A 20,271-nucleotide genomic window follows, 5' to 3' on the forward strand; every position below is an offset into this window, starting at 1 on the left:
AAAGAGTGAAATGACGAAAATGTCTCTAATTACTATTCACCATTTTTGTCTGTTAGATAATATAGTAATAATATTAAATTGGAGTGAACAGTGAATTGATAGTTTCCATTGATATATTTATTTATAATATTGATATTTACATCAAAGTAAAACTTGGATTGAATTTTAAACAAAAAAAAGAAAATTTTTACATGTGAAAAGATTGTATGTTACACTTGAATGGGATTTATGATATCATACTGTGATTTGGTTTTATTATTAGTTGTAACAAAAATTATAAATAATACGGAGTAAATAATTATAAAATATAATAACATGTTTAATCATTATGTTTTCAACAATAATTTTTAAAAGAGAGTGGATAAGTGGGGATATTTTAAGCATGAATAATTCAACAAGTTGGGCAATAATTTATCATTTAAAGGAATATTAAAAATTTAATAAAGGTTTATCTCGATGTAGGGTTCTTCTTTGATATAAAAATTTACATTATTGGTCCGTGTGATTTATCACAAATTTTATGTAGTGTTTGTACACATACATGACATACATACATACATACATGTGACGTGTGCTGTCATCTTGTTTTGCAAAAGTTATGTGGGTGGTCTTTGACATTATGACCGTTAAAAACTTCCCATCCTTATTCTCCATTTCATATTTTGTTTTTTCATTACTATTTAGTACCACCGGTTGTTCACTTATACGCACTATTCTCACCAAAGAGAATGATGCATCTCATTTGCTTAATATTTATCATAATAGATCCCGACGGTTAGGGTTTCAGAACAGCATGTTCAATACCACGTGTGTGGATGGTAGTAGAGGTTTCTAACTCGATGAAACAATGCGGATGGATGCACCTACCTGGAACATTTGGCTTACACACCATTTGTAATTGTCTTGATGTTCTTTAGCTTCTGACTAGTTTTTATCAGTAAAATTTATTCTGGTGTAAAAAAAAAATTGTGGTCTTCAAAAAACCCCAAAATCATCGGCGGCTATCAGTCTGGCACCGACGATTATTAGTCCGACGAATTTTGTTACAATCTTTATCATAAGTGTCGACAATTAACGCATAACCAATGGATTAAATCGGTTACAATATACGCTAAAAGACTAAAAAACCCTCGTGTGCATCTCACATAAGCACACTAACGATGGGGGGCTAACGTCTATTACCTTTAGGGACCAACGACGCAACAATTTTAAACATTATGATCATCCATGTTAAAAAAATACTTTAGGTCTATTCATGAAACGTTTAACAAACTTTAAGGACCAATGACGTAATTTTGTCCTAATTAATAAGGAGAATTTAGGGCTTTGAATATTTGCGCACAAACTTGTTTCTTATAACTATTGAAAATTGGGCTAGTTTAACAACTGCTGATGTAATTAGTTGTCGTTAACGTGAATAATAGTGTTGTATATTTCAGTTATATATCGAATTTAAGTTATTATTAAAGTGACGATTATTACATTGTACAACGCTTTTATAAACGTAAACAACAAAGGCCAGAAGCTGTTATTAGAAGGAAAAAAAAAGTTAAAGAACTATTAAGACATTGTGTGTTTTTTTTTGTTTTTTTTTTTTTTTTTGTTTTTTTTGTTTTTTTTTTTTTATGGAGAGATGTATAATGCAAATGTGATTGTATGTAAATTTAGAAAGCAAAGATTTGATAGAGTCACAAAGGATTTAAAAGTGACACGAGCATTTTCAACAATGGTGGAAGAAATGAAGGTGATCGGTGGCACCCCGAAAAAAGGCGATGGCAATGACACCTTGACGGAGGTGATGGGCCCGGTCGCTCATTGCGACAGAAGCCCCGTCCTCCTATTCATGGGCGGTGGAATGGGTGCAGGAAAGAGTACCGTTCTTAAAGAAATCCTTAAAGAGTATGTAACCTTCAATCATTGTATCATTTTTATTACTTTCTTATAGAGGATTTTTATCTCATTTGTGAAGTATTCTGTATTTACTAGTTACATTAATAGTTACTATTCTACATTTCATTGGTCATATGTTCTATTCTTGGCAGAGCATTTTGGTCAGAGGCAGCCGCAAGTGCTGTGGTGGTAGAGGCCGATGCTTTCAAGGAGACAGATGTAATTTACCGGGCGCTTAGCTCAAAAGGTCACCACAATGACATGCTTCAAACCGCTGAACTGGTACGATCTATGTCTATGCAACTTTTTAATGACAAAGATTTAGACATTTATTTAGAAATTTAAACTGACACACCTAACACGATTTTTTTTCACGAATATAAACAAATGTTCACCTTTAACTTGAACTTGCAACCTTTTGATTAGATGTGTTACCTTGATACCACTGGACCTATGGTGTTTTGCGGCTTTGTTAAGATTTAGCCATCTTAAACAACCTAATTATATAAACCACATATCTTAAACTCTTAGAGTTTGTTCAGGGTCAAGCAAGGATTAAACTTACAGATATAAATATGTGAACTGCCGGAATTGCCCTTGGTATCTTCTGCAAATATCAGAACATTAGACATTAAGTGGACAATTTTGTCAACTTTAAAAATCATTACCATACTAGTTTGGCATTTACAGCATCACACATATATTAACATAACTCTCAAAAACACATTTGATCATATGATATTTCTCAGCATTGTACATGTTACTAGTTATATACAAATTGCGTATCAAACGAGACTTGAATCCACAACTTAATTATTACTATTTGTTATTTGTGTACCGAATGAGACATGAATCCGCATAATATATCGATAGGTGCATCAAACATCTACTGATGCTGCTTCGTCTTTATTGGTAACGGCTTTAAATGATGGAAGAGATGTGATCATGGATGGGACATTAGCTTGGGAACCATTTGTGCAACAAACAATTGCCATGGCAAGAAGTGTTCATAAACATCGTTATCGTATGGGAGTTGGCTACAAGGTCTTAGAAGACGGTACCATTAACGAGAATTACTGGGAAAAAGTCGAAGACGAGGAAGATGAGTTTGTAGTCAAGAAACCTTATAGAATTGAGTTGGTTGGTGTTGTTTGTGATCCTTTTCTTGCAGTTACCAGGGGAATTAGGTATGATCTCAAAATTTTGTTGCACTTATAACTTGAAGGGTGCGAAGTGTAACTTTCAAGTACTTATTTTGTCAAGATAAATATAGTATAATTTAAAATTATTAGTCAAGTATTTAAAATTGAACATAACATTTGCAGGAGGGCAATAGCAGTGAAAAGAGCAGTGAGGGTAAATTCACAACTGAAATCACACAAGAGATTTGCTAATGCATTTCCAAGGTATTGTCATCTTGTGGACAATGCAAAGCTCTATTGCACCAATGGCATAGGGATTCCTCCAAAGGTAAGTTCATGTATAATTTATTTATAATTTGTTTTTCGATTACATTTTGGTAAGTTGGCATCGTGATAATTATAAGACTACTCTTAATCATCACGTTATTTATCCCAAAGATGGGTGATATTCGAAAACGACCAATGGCACCAACCATGTCATTGTTATTCGCCCTACTTCCCTAAAAGATGCTTGAAGACGAAAGTTAAAGCGGGGCCAATTATTTTTTTATTTATTTACTTTCGTTTTGTATGTTAATGGTGCGCCATATGGTTTGCACGCATAAAAAACCATCATGAGACAGGAAAAATCGTTTAAAAGGCATAAAAACAACACTAGAAGCATATTTTTTTATAATTAAATCGGCCAGCGCGTTGCGTACAGAAAAACATCATTAAAGCATAATGCAGGCCGCCCAGGTTTCACAAAAGCCCTAAAGGCAGATTTTTATGCTTAAGTCATTAAATGAACACGTGAGCAACACATATGCCACGTGAGTTCAAGGCATTAAGTTGACCACGTATTATTCGCGTAAGTCGACCAATGACAATGTGACATGTGTCTCCAAACATTACGGAGGCTTCATACCTATAAATAGATTCCTTGGGTCATCACTTTACATCATTCAGTAACGTGTGGAGGAAAACACACTTTTTCTCTCACAGAGTACTTTATTACTCTATAATCTTAACACTTAGCCACAGAGCGCTAGACGGACCAACTCATAATTTGGTTCCCAGGAGATTGGTAAAGCCACCTCCCCGCATCCTGGTTGCGATCCAGGTCTGCAGGGATTATTTCCCGAGAGTAAACAAACGTCAATCGGCAATATAGCCCTCCACGCTAAGTATTTATAGACCTACACTTATACATGTAACCGCTAACCGGAAATAAGTATCATCATATATCATATGTATGGTAAAGATTAAGGTGTTATCCGTAAGTGTTAGGTCCCAAATTATTTCAGTTATTCAGTTATGAATGACAAAATTAAGTCTTTTTTCAATCCTTTTGAGAAAGTGCTAACCGCTAACGTGATAATATGACATTAGTTTAGTTATCTAGTTAATGGAGAAAACCTTTTGCTTTTTTCAGCCACACCTTTCTCGTAACTACGTAGTTAATAAGCATGATTACTTTCTTCTTAGTTGTATTAGGTTATTTGCTTGTTGATTCATTTTATGTTTTGCTGAAGTGTAGTTGATCGGGTGGAAAGACGGCAATAATAATCTATTAGTCGATCGAGATGAGATCAAATGTTTGGAATCACTAAGTGAAATCAACGACGAAGCAGATTCTATATACGAACTTTATGCAGACCCCAAGATGTTAACGGATTCTGATTCGGTTTGGAACAAACTTGTATTGACACCTACACGAACCGATCTTCAACGTGATTTGAAAATTGTGATTGAGAAAATTGAAAAGTCAAAATTATAACTTGTGTTCCCAAAGTCGATCAAATTTAATTGTATTTTTCACAATAACGACTTGTGTGTTGTTTTGTGAATTGGTTTTCATCGTTAATCTTTACGTGGTGCTTATGTTCTGGGACGCAAGTCATGTAATGATCATAACAGAATTTTTAATTAATGTTTTATATATCTTATCTTTTCTTTTGTGATGCTAATGATCATTATAAATCCATCTTTATTCGTATACTTATAGTCATGAACTAGTCCGGACCGGCCCGCGCGTTGCGGCGGGAGCTTTCGAGTTGCATATTCATATTTAACGTAGCGCTGTGTATTTACAGAGGAGAACACGTCTCATGTGTTAAGCGCCGTTTTAGATGTCGTTGTGTTAAGCGTTTTTTAAAAAGTATTCGTTTCGAACGTATTTAGTTTTGTTTTGTTCAATAAATTTTTTCGAGTGTAACGGTGCTGTCGGAAAAATTTAACTCGCTGCGAGCAGAAAGATACGGGTTGTCGTTGTATTTAGTGTTTTTTAAAAAGTGTCTGTTTTGAACGTGATTAGTTTCGTTTTGTTCATAAAGTTATTTCGAGTCTGACGCTGCCGTCGAAAAAATTTAACTCGTAGCGAGCGGGAAGATACGGGTTGTCGTTGTGTTTAGCGTTTTTTTTTTAATTGTCCGTTTCGTGTATAGTCCTGTTGGGTTCGTAAGATTTTTCGTAATTGAACGGTTGTCTCGAAAAAATTTAACTCGCACCGAACGAAAAGATAGGGCCCGTTATAGATTCGGGTGGATTTAGTTTCTTTTATTTTAATAAAATTATATATTTACACTTTTAACCCCTGAGAAAGTGTAAACTTGAGAGGTCGTTGTGTAAATATAAGTGAAGTTGAGGGACCGTTGTAATGTGAACGCAAACTCAAAACTTACAATCAAATATAACGGAAACTACATAGAGTCCCACTACATTTAGTATATAAGGGTTAATACGTAATAAATAATCAATAATTTGTATATACGTTTGATTTACACCCGAAAGATGATAACCAACTATACATAACTGACCTAAAGCTATACTTATCGAGCCCACACTTAACGATCGTATAACACAAGTTAATTTAAGGGTTAAGGCTACTTAAGGGTCATATATATATTTATTTTTTTTGTCCCGATGTAGACCATATACCCAGAAAAATACTATTATAGGCCATAAACTTTAAAAAAAAATGTGTTAATGTAAACCAACTTAACTTGTTGACCTGATAAATAAGGTTGTTCGTTTGACTTTTTTTTTCCGAAACTTTGACTTCGAAATTCGGATTCATTTCTGCGATTTAAGAGCTGTAAATTTACAGATAGTTTCACGAAGAGATTTCGATCACATCTGTATTTTTACATTTCGCAATAACCTCTCATATTGATCCGGTGCTTAAATCGGGCACGGTTTTCGGCGAAGGATGAACTCGAGATCAAACTCTTGAATTTGTTGTTGATTATCAGTTCTGATGATGTGCGAAACTTCGTTTGATGTTATGATTCACTAATCTGAAGTCAATTTGTTAAGAGAATCATCATTGATCGTTTTTGTACATTGAGCTTCAAAAAAAGTATACTTTTTTTTTGTTCCAATGTAAGCTATATGGAAAAAAAAATAATACTAATGTGAGTCACATTTTAAAAAGTGACATGTTTAGCCGGTAACAGGTTACCTTTTGGTTACATTGATACACTTTTTGGAAGTATGTGACCCACATTAGTATTTCTTTGGGTATATATGACCTATTTCTTTGGGTATATGTTACATCGATTCGTTGTAGATGATGAATTCAACGTATGTAGAATAATCGTTGGGGAGATGAAGGTTTTTTGTAACATATAATTTGAGCGAAATGTCTTGTAGGGCGGTAGTGTTTTTGGGAAGAAACTTTAACAAATGGAGTTACTATATCGTACCCTATCAACTTAAAATTTTGTTTAAAGAACTAAATAACTAATTGGGTAGGGAGTAATGATGTGGCTTACTTAGTTATTTGACATGTCACATTTAAGGGTTAATTAACCCTAAAATTCCATGTAATCATGGTGCCTCCATGTGATGCCTAATAAGATCGTATGTAACGGTGTCAATCCATGGAGTGGGATTCTACATGGCAAAAAAGTAATGACCGCTCACCAAAGTATTGAGGCGTTGGTTGGCAAAAATTGGAGGTGTGCGTTGCTATGCAACGGAAGAAGAAACACATGTTGTTATTTTTTAATTTTTTATTATTTTAAAAATATTATTTTTATCTCTTTTTAAAACTTAATCCAATTATATTTTAACACATTATCACAATATTTCTAACTCACACCACCACTACTCCACATAAAAAACACAGACATATTAATCATTAAAAAAGTACAAAGAGCAACTCACACCATCAACTCACGCCCCCTACCACTACAAATAGTTTCAGCCGATAACTTTCTTGTTTGTATAAGTGTGTAGATTCATAGATGGAAATGTAAATTTTAATATAATTACTATTATGATTATGATTATACTTCGTAATTATAATTATGATTATATATTTTTTTTTTATTATATAGTATATGAATATGAGTATATGATAAAGAATCAAAATTGTGTTTATTTTTTAGCATTTTGTGACTTGTATTGAGGTAGAAAATACATTAACATTTGACGCTTTTAGGCCCAATACCAGAAGGCTTAAGCCCAATAATATAAAAGTTTGCAGGTCCAAACATTAACCCTATATATGTTTGCTAACGCTTAACGTGTCACACTAGTAACATCCGAAACCCTAAAAACCTAGCCGCACAGAAGAGCAGTTTACCTAATTCAACAATGGTAAGATTATCAATCAATTGAATCTATTCTATCAATTATGAATTCGATCTTGAAAAATAATAATGAATGATTATTGATTATTGTTACAGGCGGATGTTGAGGTTGACGTGGCAGCTGCCGGAGCACCGAAGAAGAGGACGTTTAAGAAATTCAGTTTCCGAGGAGTTGATTTGGATGCTCTTCTGGATATGTCTACCGATGAGCTTGTTAAGCTCTTCACTGCACGTGCACGTCGAAGGTATATATATATATCTACATATATTGTGTCTATTATCTTCTACAAATTCATTTCATTATTTATATTTTGTTTTTAATTTTTAGGTTCCAGAGAGGTTTGAAGAGGAAGCCTATGGCTTTGATTAAGAAGCTTCGCAAAGCTGTATGTTTTCTTAAACAAACTAATTTTGTTTTTGCATTATCTTAATATTGAAGCTTAAATTTAAATGAATTTAGCATCAATTGAGTATTATATTTCATATTTCATGTTATGTTTAATTACTTTATATTTAAGTTTTGCTAAGATCTTTTAGAAATGCTTGATTGTATTAGATGGAGTATCATTTCTAGGAATTTGTATGCTCTGTTTGTTTTTAATGTTTGTAGCTTATATTCATGCTATTGTTATTGTGGCATATTGAATGCTATATATATGTGTGTTAGTCTAATTACGGTTTTGTTTAAAATTATGGCTTTCTGATCTAGGACTTGATTTGATATTCTTGTTTGTATGATTCGTTTGGTTATTGGTATGATTTGATGTCACTTGTCAGGTTTTACATAATTACTTATTTCTTTGTGGGGTTTAGTGACTTATTTTTGTTTGGAATTGTTAATTGTTTAAAACCTTCACTAGATATTGAGAATTTTGTTTGGTTGATTGATCAAAATGAATACTTGCATTGTCTTTTTTTTTTGCTGTTCATGTTTAACATATCATTTTATAATGGTAGACAACTTTGTAATATCCCTTTTTATAAGTTTTGATTGTTTATTTGTTTATTGTGTGTTCATTAATAAATGTTATATTTTTGTACAGAAACGTGAGGCACCTGCTGGTGAGAAGCCAGAGCTTGTGAAAACTCATTTGCGAAACATGATCATTGTTCCTGAAATGATCGGAAGTGTTGTTGGTGTCTACAACGGAAAGACTTTTAACCAGATTGAGATTAAGCCTGAAATGATTGGTACCTATCTTGCTGAATACTCAATTTCGTACAAGCCAGTCAAGCACGGTCGACCTGGTATTGGTGCTACTCACTCTTCTCGGTTCATCCCATTGAAGTGAGACCATTTCTTGGTTGAGTTTATCTTCTCTAAGTTTGTCTGGTAGGATTGCAATGAATATTTTTGTTTTCTGAATCAAGTAGACTCTTTTTATTTCAGAATGTAAGGCTTTACATGTTTTATGGATATTGTTTTCAAATGCTTGATACTTTTTGAAGTACCTACTTTATATTCTACTTTAAGTTCTCAAGCTCATTTCGATTTTTGTGGTTGTTGGTTATTATATTTACATTCGGGATAACATCTCCATTTCTGGTAGAACTCCCTGTTATGCAATGTTTTGTGTCTTCGACAAGCTTTGTGTTTTCGATCAAGCTTGTCGCCGCAACAATTTTTCAAGATTGAACGAACTAGAATTTGTATTCTTTTATGATGACTGTACTGAAAAAACTCCGCGAAATCTTTAAAATTGAATATTAGAGCAGTCGTCCAGGAGCTGCATATGTAATGTGTTTATTTTTCTTATTCTTTGTTTTAAAAACTGTTCTGCATGTTTAGATGCATTCTTCACACCAAAACATTCTTACAAAATGACATTTGCAAGTTGCGAATGCCTGAAATCTGAAACATGCCCATGTTAATGTATAGCTATATAAGTCGGTAACAACTCAGAAGCACGCATAGATAACTCATTTCTTGCTACCAAACTTAGCATTTCGACGCAGTTTTTACAAGCTTACAAGTAACAACGATATCATCTATAGCATGATTTAATCTGCTCGAGAACTTGTCAGATGGTTGTAAGCAGACCATGTCAGCCTTTTCACGCATCATCTTCTTCTAATTCTTCTTCTTCACCTCCATCGATTCATTCTTACATATAATTGACCAGAAACAAGACGATCAACATACTCATTTTTCTTAATCTTCCAAGTGAGGATTATGGTCAAATTCATCATCTTCTTCATGTTCACTGTTGTATGTATCAAGGTACATGTCTTCCCCTTCATCCTGAAAAATAATTGAATAGCATCATTTAAAAATGAATTTCCATTTACCAGTATTGATAATAGATTGTTTGACAAACTGAGGTGAAAATGACTAACATCCAATTTCAGATATTTATAATTTGTTTAATATTTTAAAAGGAAAATCGGACAACTAAATAAACCCAAGAAGCATTATACCTCACTATCCTCGTCTTCTGTAGAATACGATGCATCTATACTGTCGTATAGCTCCTCACCACCTTTCTCTTTGGTAGTCGAAACATGTTCCTATAATCATTTCATTTATCACAAACATAAGTTGGTTAATATTCAGATTAATCAGCCAACAAATCAATAAAATAATGCTATTAAATAGAAGATTATACGATTTCAGATTGCAACTTGTTTATTCTGGTCTGCAAAGTCGAAATATGTTTCAGAAGAGCCTGTTTAACACAAAATTAATAGAGAAATAATTAGATTGCGACGAATAATTAAAAAAAAAAAAACTTGTGAATTTTGATACCCTGTTGAACTTTCATAATATTTATTACCTCGCGTCGTTGAAGCTCAATAGAACGTGCCAAGGCCCTTCTCTTGGTTAGCAAGTTCTTTGGTCTTAAAGCAGGAGGCCGTTTATAATCATTACCCCGAAATACAATAATCGCAAATCCTTTCGAAACTTTATCGACCGATACTAATACACCACCACTCTCAGATTCAAGTGATAATGCTATATTTTTAACATCCTCAAAATTTGTAGACTTTATAATGATTTTTACCAACTCGCGATATTTCCAATGAAGATGCATGTTCTCCACGGTCCCATCAAACACTCCACGTCGACCTGCAAAAAACATTTATTTATTTATTTATTTTTGTTGTTAGGAAAGAATGTGTAAAGTGACCAATTGGTGGATTGGTGGGTTTAATAACAGGAAAAAACATGGATTTTAGGGTATGCTAGGTTGACACAAAACACTTAGCGTGTCATATATGATTACAAAATAAAAATATTTTTATATTATTATAATTTGAAATATAATTTCTTGCATAAAAATGTAAGAGGTTACAGTATAGTATGCATTAAGATACAGTTTGGTTAACTTTTTGATCTCATTGATACGTATCCTTTTGAGAAACTATTTACTGGTATGACCTGTTCAAAAGTAAATGGGTCGAAATATCATATCTAACTAGTTTAGTGAAAATGAAGAAAAAAATGATTACCTAGGAGCAAGAAAGCTTTCATTCTTAAACCGAGCTTTCGAAACATAAATCTTTCTTCATCAGTGATGCTTTCTGGATCTGCCGGACGATCGGTTGGATTTAAAAATGCTTCCACTTTAGATAAGGCTTGTTCCGCTTTCATTATTTTTCGATCAGCCTGTGAGAGATCGCCAGCGTTACTTTTATAACGAAATTACAGTAATTAAATGTTGTTAACTATTTAACCCAGTGTAATCGACAAAGATTATACAGTTCTCAGAGATGGTAAAAATGCGTAGGCAGTTAGGTAGGGTAACAGATTGAAATGGGTTTGGGTCAAATGAAATTTCTTCAATACAGGTCAACATGAGTCACGTTAACCTGTGAACGTGTTTTGTTCGTTCAATACATTTTTATAAGTATCTAATGTATTTAAGTTTAATTAATTAAACATAATTACAAAACAAAACTTTATAAATAAAAGTCTGCATTACTTTAGCAAGCAATTTAAGAGGTCCTAAGCCTTTAATTATACTTATGACAGCTTTCAACCTGTAAGACCCGTATTAGTTTCGAAGTTTTTTTCAACCCATTTAACCTGTTGCCCTGCTGACGATAAAATATAACCCAGCCCGATCATGGGTCCAATTGACCCTCAACCATGCAAGAACGAGCAACGTTTGACAAAAAGGGTCAAGTATAGAAGCTTCCTTTTACTGTTCACATTTACACTGTCTGTGAAAGATCTTTCATTCTTCCAAATTATAAAACTTCTTTGGCATCTTAATAAAAAATTTAGAGCTGGAAATTGCAACCCATTTACTTATTAATAGGTCAATTGGGGTACGGTTTATCCATAATGAGTCAACATTACAAAATAAATTGGCCGAAAAGTTTGTAAGGGTCCCAAAGTGTATTTCTAAGAATTACAGCCTCCTATTGGATTACATCATAAGAAATGGTAACAATTATTGTAATTAAATTATATTTTGCGATCATAATTAACACAATAATTGTTTATCAACAATGAGAAAAAAGATCTGTGGGTCAACCCGAACCCATTATCCAACCACCCGATCAGCACAGTTTTCAACTTTTAAGAACAATGAAAATCGTTCAAGATTCGACGCATATAGAAAAGAAATGAATATATTAAATATAAAAACTCACGAAACGAAGCTTCCTTTCAAGCTTTCTTATAAGGTCAGCCTGTCTTTGTGTTTCTGCTTCTTGTAGCACTTTTTTCTCGTAATCATCATCAAACCTTATTGCCCATTTAGCATTCGCATCGAGACTCTCGCCTAGCGTACCAGCAGATCCCGAGTGGTCTTCTCGTACTTCAATTTTTGGCGTGATAAAAGTTGACGCTCTTAACCGAGCATGCTCTTCTTCATCTTGTAAAGATTTCGCCAACCTTTCCTTTTCTAATAACGCTTCCGAAACATCGGGTGATAAAAAATCTTTTCCTCTGTAAAAAACTAAAAAGTCTTTGTTTCTAGAAAGAAGTATGCCACCTGTCAATTTCTGCATTTCATAACCAAACAAACACCTTACTAAAAATTCACCTCCTGTAGAGATACAGTTTATATTTAGGAACGATAACACGACAATTAAAAAATAAACCAAGCAAAAAACACCAACATAAGGATTACGGTTGATACACAATAAAAAAAACAAACAGAACCTTGATATCTTCAGCCATCCTTTCACTAGTAGTTAGCTGGACCCCACGTTTTAACGCAACTTTCGCGATCGAACTCCTTTCCCACAATTTAATTATTGCCGCCGCCAAACCTTGATGTTGTCTGCTTCTACCTATTCATGAAAATATTTAAACAATAATAAAAAAAATTGTGGTTCCTGGTTTGCATCTTCATTTTTCTTTGAACTATACAAATATGAACATCAAAATGGTAAATGGTACAAGTGCATATAACTTCATAGTCTTACACTGTAATTTGCTGAGAAAGTTACAAAGTATTGCGACACATTTTCACTTAATTTCTAATTTAACCGCCAAACTTATACAATTGTTACTTAAACAACTATACTATTCATATTGACTTTATTCGGGTAAACTTGAAGACGAGATGTGTAACATGCTGACATCAGTTTTAAAAAGTTGGCCGTTTGTTACTATCGGTTTTCTAAAATTAACGGTAACGCTTTCCAAAAGTTAAAGGCTTTTAGAAATGCCCTTTGAATTCCAGCATTAGAAAGGAGTGAAAGTGTGTTGCTAATTAATTATCGAGGTGGCAATTTCAGCCCATTGATTTGAGAACGGCTCAAATTGGGATTTTTATTAGACTCAAATGGGTCAGTATAAAATTGCTAAAAGGGGGGAACCAGTCTAATAACAATAAATATCGTCCAATGAATCATACACCTTTTAAATGGTCTTACTCAGATGTAGATTTATCGAATACTGTTCCTAATCGTAAATCATAAGTAAGTAAGTAACACATTAATAATTTATCCAGAGATTTCAAAAAATCAAAAAGTGACTGCAGGTCAATCCAACCCAACCTGACCCAGTCTCATTTTGCCCGGTACTATAAATGACCGGCTATTCAACCTACCCACTTTACCACCCCTTATATTTATTTCAATTTTCCCTAATTTATATAAAGAAGATGGGCCCACCTAAAGCAAAATGGGGCGGGAGAAATCTCGCTAGCCTTCTTAGATTAGTAGCTTCCCTTCCGATAAGTGTAGCTTTTATCCCGTACGGAAGTATTCTAAACGGTGGTTGGTATCCATGAACTGTACCCGGGAGTAAATCCGCATCCACCGGTAACGGGTCGCACCCAGGCCAATCCGTATACCTAGGACCCAACCCCTCTAACAGTTTATCCACTTCTTTTTCATAGTTTAATTCTTCATTTATTTCAATATTCTCATCATCCAATTCTTGCACTTGTAAACCATCCTTCGATCTAGTTGCAACATCAACACTTGAAACAGATGAATTTTCAGATAGTTCACGTTTTCGTTGTTTTAAAGATGGATCTTGGTATCCTACGCCTCTATAAAGAGCAACGGTACTCCCAGACCTCCAAATTACCAACCCCCCAGTCCTCATCTAATATTACAGATGACATCAGCACAAGCAAACACAAAGTAGATTAATAAACGTTGCTGACACAGCATTATGTAATTAACTAATAACTAAATATAATTGCTAAAAAAGCAATCACAAGTATTGCAAGCAACTAACCTCTAATATCTCGTGCATTCGTCTCATATTAAGTGCACCAGATCCTTCAACTTTCAGCTTCACAATTTCAGCTGATTTCCACTTATCCTTGATCAACGCCACCATTTCTCGAGTAACACCAGCACCCGTGATCCTCGTTTTATTCTTTAACCGAAAAGCTAAATTCCTCAATCTCCTCAACTCTGATTCGGGAAGTGTTAACTCAGCCACACACGTTTTACTTTTTAACTTCACTGAATTCCTCTTTTCATCATCTTCAGGTGATGGTTTCTCCCATGGAAATTTAACTTTTCCATTACTACCCCTGAACACATCTTCAATACCTAAAGGTGATTCGGGCGAAAATCCACCTCTTGAATTAGGTAAAATCCCTTCTTCAACATAAAATATATCCTCAACTGAACCCTTCTCAATTTCCCTCTTTTTAATCTTATCTTTAACATCATCAGCATACCCAAATTTCTTTAATTTCTCTACAATTCTATCCATTGTACTACCACTAGTATGTACACCATCACTATCACTATCATAACTATTTTCATAAATTAATGATTTTTCAGGCTGTTTAGGCCAATTTTGCTTCTGGGTATCACCCCATTTCTCTAACCAATCATTATTTTTAGTACTTTTTGAATTCAAGGTTGGGGATTCAGTGATAGAACTCGCTTCATTGTTCTTGTTTCTAAGAACAAGCTTGGATTTTTTTAGGTGGGCTGGGTTTAAATTGGAGGAATTATTATCGTAATTTGCAATAACTTTGTGTTTCTTAAAGGGGTTATATGAACAGTACCTGAAAAAGTGAAGCTTGTAGACTGAGCTGTGAAATGAGTCTAAACGAGTGGGAACCAGAGCCATGCTTTCTTTGAAGAGTGCTAGCAGGAGATGGATATAACTAATATATAGTGACCTAATTGAAAGAAACAAAAAATCAAGAAAGAGTTTTTGAAATATCCACTCAAATTTATACTTATGTCATTTATTGTCCTTTTACTTTTTAATATGTTAAATTAAGCTAAAAAGTTTTGGAAATAATTAAAATAAAGAAAATTTTGATTTGATATTGAATTGAATGAATATGAACAAGTTAAGGAGCTCGCGTTTCGCAGCGGAAGTTAAAAGCAGACCCTAATGGAAAACCAAATGTTTGGGTGGGGGGGGGGGGGGGGAATGTGTATGAAAGGTGGCTCAAACCATTTGACTTTTTTAAAAGACATCCGTTTTGTGAGTAGTTAGTTGCATTATGTTCGTAAAATTATTCCGAGTTCAATGGTATTGTTGGAAAATTTTAACTCGCGACGTTGGGGGTTATTTTGAAAAAGTGAATTTTGGTAATATAATAATGTTAAGAATGGTGAATTCATAACTTCGGGGGCCTATTTGTATTTTGATAAAAGTTGAAGAATTATTTTGAAAAGGTGAATTTTGGTAATATAATAATGTTAAGAATAGTAATTTTATACTTTCTATTCAATATATTTATAATTATAATTATAATTATAATTATAATATGCGTGAAAGTCTGACCTTACCTACGACTTTTGAGAAACATTGTAGATCCTCAGCTCTACCAGCTATCATTACGATTGTATTTATATACTGTTATATTTTTAATATGACATACAAATACTAAGAATAATAGATCAATGTTTCATTAGGGAAAATTGTAGATCTCTCTGACTATTATTTTTTATTATGCTCAATTTGATTGTTAAGGTTGCCTTGTATGCCTTGTTTAATTTGTTATGCTCAGTTTGTAAATATATAGTTACCAATAATTCTGGAAAAAGTTATAGTAATAAAATCCAATATGTTTTTAAATAAAAATTGCAAGGCATGAATAAAGTCTCCACCATACTAAACTAAACAGAATATTAAGATGTACATATGGTTGTATTTAAGTTGTTTGATGCATTTAAGCTTAAGCTTTTCAAAAAAAAAAAAAAAATAATAATAAAAATAAAAAAATAAAAAATAAAAATCTAAGCTTAAGCTTGGTGAAAATTATACCTTACGAAGCTTAAATTTCAAATACTCTATGTTGATAACACCACAACATGACTTAACATATAAAATGGGTGATATATGTAATCTATAATTAACGTTTTTCTTATTTATATTTATATTTACATTACTCCTTATCTATAAGAAATAAGAAATTCATATTGTGTTCTTGAGATTTCATGGAAATAATCAGAGATGAATATGAGAATGATTTTTCTCTTCAAACATTATGTCCAATATTGAATGGAAGGAGCAGTGGCGAAGCTTGAAAACTTCTATTGAGGGGGCGAACATGAACGATGGAAACGTTCTAATCAAGTTCGATAAGTTGAAAATAATATACAATTTGGATAAAGCTTCTAAAAAGCAATAGACTTAAACTGTGTAATATAAAAGATCTCACTATGTATGTATGAAAGAACAACTATCACTAACATCATTCAAACTCAGATATTAGATCTAAATTGTGTAGATCATTTTATATGAGAAATAATATATATAGATTAGATTTTTATATGGTTAAACTATATTTAATGTTTAAACGTAAATGTATATATTTCCTACTAATTATTATTATTAAAAATACCATTTAAGAAGATGAGGAATAGAATTTACTACTAATTATTAAAAATATCACTTAAAAAAACATGGGATGGAATTGAACCTTCACCAACGTACACATTACAGACCTCTATTATTCAGGAAACCACTGAACTACATCAATACATTTGAATATCTTTCTAAAAATATAGCTTATAACTCAGACTTTTGGGGTGGGGGGGGAAAGAGCCCTCCCCTGCCCTAAGAAAGCTTCGCCATTGGGAAGGAGGTAGACGCATTCATGTTGTGACGGAAGAATGTTTGTTAAATTTTGATAAACAAAAAGAAAAAATAAAAGGAAAGAAAAGAAAACAAATTAAAATAGTTACTTTTATTCGTCATGCTGATGTCAGTAATTTATTCAAAATACAGTAAGACTATTTTTAACGCGGCGTCAGAGGGGTCCCGTCAGGCTCGTTGACGCCCTCTGACGCCCCTAACGCTCTAACGACCCGTCCTAATCCACAAGGACGAATACATTACATTTGGTTACATCGCGAGGTACTAGACCTCTATATGATACATTTTACAAACATTGCATTCGTTTTTGAAAAGACAATCTTTCATTACATCGAAAGTTGACGGCATGCATACCATTTTATAATATATCTAACAATAATTGACTTAATAATAATCTTGATGAACTCAACGACTCGAATGCAACGTCTTTTGAAATATGTCATGAATGACTCCAAGTAATGTCTCTAAAATGAGCAAGTGCACAGTGGAAGATTTCTTTCATACCTGAGAATAAACATGCTTTCAAGTGTCAACCAAAAGGTTGGTGAGTTCATTAGTTTAACATAAATAATCATTTCTATCATTTTAATAGATCACAAGATTTTCATTTCCAGTACTCATAAATGTACGTCCCATACATAGAGACAAAAATAATCATTCATATGGATTGAACACCTGGTAACCGACATTAACAATATGCATATAAGAATATCCCCATCATTCCGGGATCCTCCTTCGGACATGATATAAATTTCGAAGTACTAAAGCATCCGGTACTTTGGATGGGGCTTGTTGGGCCCGATAGATCTATCTTTAGAGTTCGCGTCAATTGGGGTGTCTGTTCCCTAATTCTTAGATTACCAGACTTAAAAAAGGGGCATATTCGATTTCGATAATTCAACCATAGAATGTAGTTTCATTTACTCGTGTCTATTTCGTAAAACAGTTATAAAAGCAGCGCATGTATTCTCAGTCCCAAAAATATATATTGCAAAAGCATTTAAAAAGGGAGCAAATGAAACTCACGCATATAAATATTATAAAACAGTTAATAAAGCATTTGCATGTATTCTCAGCCCAAAAATGTAATGAGTAAAAAAGGGAAAATGAAACTCACAATAATGTATTTTGTAGTAAAAATACATATGACGACATTGAACAATGTAGGGTTGGCCTCGGATTCACGAACCTATATCATTCATATATCTATTAAGACACATACTTGTAATCGAACAAATATATTTATTTATATTATGATTAGTGATGTAATTTATATATATAGTAGACTAATAGGTTCATTATATATATTTTCATTATATATATAGATATATTAGTATAGTTAAGTTATGTGTATTAAATGTATATTTATATATAAAATCTTTATTTTTATGTTTATAATTTTAATAACGTCTTTAAAACTTTTATTTTTCATAATCGTAATTATTTTAATAATAATGACATAGATAATACTGATATCAATAATAATGATAGTTTTAGTAAAAAATAATACTAATAATAATAATGGTAATTTTTAATAGTTTTAATAGAAATTTTCAGTAATTATACAATATCACTAATATTAATGTTTAAATGATAAGTCTATTAATGATACTTTGTAATATTAATAATAATGATGATAATACTAATAATAATACCTATGTGGATGATAATAATAACACTAACAATTATAAAATGTTACAAGTACTAATATTAATGAAAATAATAATAATTTGTATCATTCTCATAATAATAATAATAATAATCATAATCATAATTATAATAATAAATTATAGTCTTTATAATAATACTTGTATTAGTAATAATAAGTGTTCTAAAAAATAACCATAATAATAATAATCACAATACTAATAATAATAATAATTTTGGTAATGAAATCTACCTTCCAAAGCCTTTCTAAAAAAATATGCCCTGAACCGGGTTTGAACTAGAGACCTCCCGCTCACCCGCAAACACACTTAACCATTCTCTCTGTCTTGTTTATCTGATGTATAAGGCAACCCAAACTATATATCTAGTATTTCATTTAGCCATGTTCATCATCTTCTTCACCAAGTTTAAAATCAAACGGGGGCAAAAACTCAACAACAATCGAACGGGTTTTCATTTATGACTTGTAAATAACATGAAACAAAAAAAAAATGTGTTAATGATATAAAAAAAATGAGAAAAAAAACAAAAAAAAAAAATCCTACTGCTTGCCTGTAGCCAAGAAAAAAAAAATTGTTTTCAATTTTGAGTTCGTTTTGGACAATCTTTACAACATGAAAATGTTTCAAATCATTCCTAAAAACTATTGAAATCGTCAATTGAACTTAAAACATCAAAACAAGCTCTAATTTCTCCAAGAACAAAACAGTTGACTTTTGACAATTTAACTTTGACTCGCAAATTCGAATTCGTTATTAAGAATTGGAACTTGAGATTTTGCAGGAAGTTTAAGTAAATGATTCCTAACAACTCTGCATTTTTAGTTTTTGAAATTTATTTCGAATTTATGTTAGTGTATATTACTGTGAAGAACTCAAGAACTCGAAAATTGATTTTTAGATTAAGAGTGTTATAGGTTATGATTACAACATGAATTGTGTTGCAAATCATTCCTATTATCTTTATGGATCATCAAATTAACTGGAGATATCAAAACAAACTCGAATTTGATTCAAGAACACTTAGTTGACTTTGAAAACCAAAACTTTGACTCTCAAATTAGAAATTAATAGAAAGAATTGAGGATTGAAAACTTACAGATAGTTTAGATAGACGATTCCTAACAAGACTGCATTATTACATTTTGAAAATTTGTTCTAAATCAAAATATGGTGAAAAAGATGAATGTACAGAGTGTGAGTTTATTTCTTGAATTTTCCAGTTTGATTCATTCTCAATTGCAGATGATGATATATATAATGAATGATTTTAGTTGTTAATGGTGATTGAGAATGACTTGTAACAACATCCGACAATTACAAAAATCAAATACAGTTTTGAGGGATATGGGTAACTGAATGGTACTAGCTCATGACTTTTCCTTTTTTTTTTCTTTTTTTTTTTTAATATTAATAATTAATATTAACATTAATAATATTAATAATAATAATAATGAAAGTAATAATTATATTACTACAACAACTATAATCTTATCTTGTAATTACAT

At 32.3% G+C, this 20,271-nt stretch overlaps 3 protein-coding genes across 3 annotated transcripts; 2 read left to right on the plus strand and 1 right to left on the minus strand.

Annotated features, from left to right (window-relative positions):
• The first annotated feature begins 1,633 nt into the window (after window positions 1–1,633).
• Window positions 1,634–4,923, plus strand: LOC139840759 (calmodulin calcium-dependent NAD kinase-like). The gene is made up of 5 exons (XM_071831006.1): window positions 1,634–1,899; window positions 2,043–2,172; window positions 2,764–3,077; window positions 3,216–3,360; window positions 4,552–4,923. Exons 1-5 carry the CDS (start codon window positions 1,634–1,636, stop codon window positions 4,789–4,791), a joined length of 1,095 nt encoding a protein of 364 aa, XP_071687107.1. The 3' UTR covers window positions 4,792–4,923.
• Window positions 4,924–7,564: 2,641 nt separating this feature from the next.
• Window positions 7,565–9,103, plus strand: LOC139839823 (small ribosomal subunit protein uS19x). The gene is made up of 4 exons (XM_071829987.1): window positions 7,565–7,616; window positions 7,706–7,854; window positions 7,938–7,995; window positions 8,653–9,103. The coding sequence occupies exons 1-4, from the start codon at window positions 7,614–7,616 to the stop codon at window positions 8,899–8,901; spliced, it is 459 nt and encodes a 152-aa protein (XP_071686088.1). The 5' UTR covers window positions 7,565–7,613; the 3' UTR covers window positions 8,902–9,103.
• Window positions 9,104–9,355: 252 nt separating this feature from the next.
• LOC139839824 (CRM-domain containing factor CFM3A, chloroplastic/mitochondrial-like) lies at window positions 9,356–15,111 on the minus strand. Its single transcript, XM_071829988.1, has 9 exons — window positions 14,256–15,111; window positions 13,682–14,120; window positions 12,723–12,853; window positions 12,209–12,562; window positions 11,060–11,216; window positions 10,384–10,676; window positions 10,216–10,275; window positions 10,028–10,117; window positions 9,356–9,851 (listed from the first exon to the last, which is right to left on the minus strand). Exons 1-9 carry the CDS (start codon window positions 15,108–15,110, stop codon window positions 9,762–9,764), a joined length of 2,469 nt encoding a protein of 822 aa, XP_071686089.1. The 5' UTR covers window position 15,111; the 3' UTR covers window positions 9,356–9,761.
• Between the last annotated feature and the right edge of the window lie 5,160 nt (window positions 15,112–20,271).

Source organism: Rutidosis leptorrhynchoides, chromosome 4 (genome assembly GCF_046630445.1).
Source record: "Rutidosis leptorrhynchoides isolate AG116_Rl617_1_P2 chromosome 4, CSIRO_AGI_Rlap_v1, whole genome shotgun sequence".
NCBI lineage: Eukaryota > Viridiplantae > Streptophyta > Magnoliopsida > Asterales > Asteraceae > Rutidosis > Rutidosis leptorrhynchoides.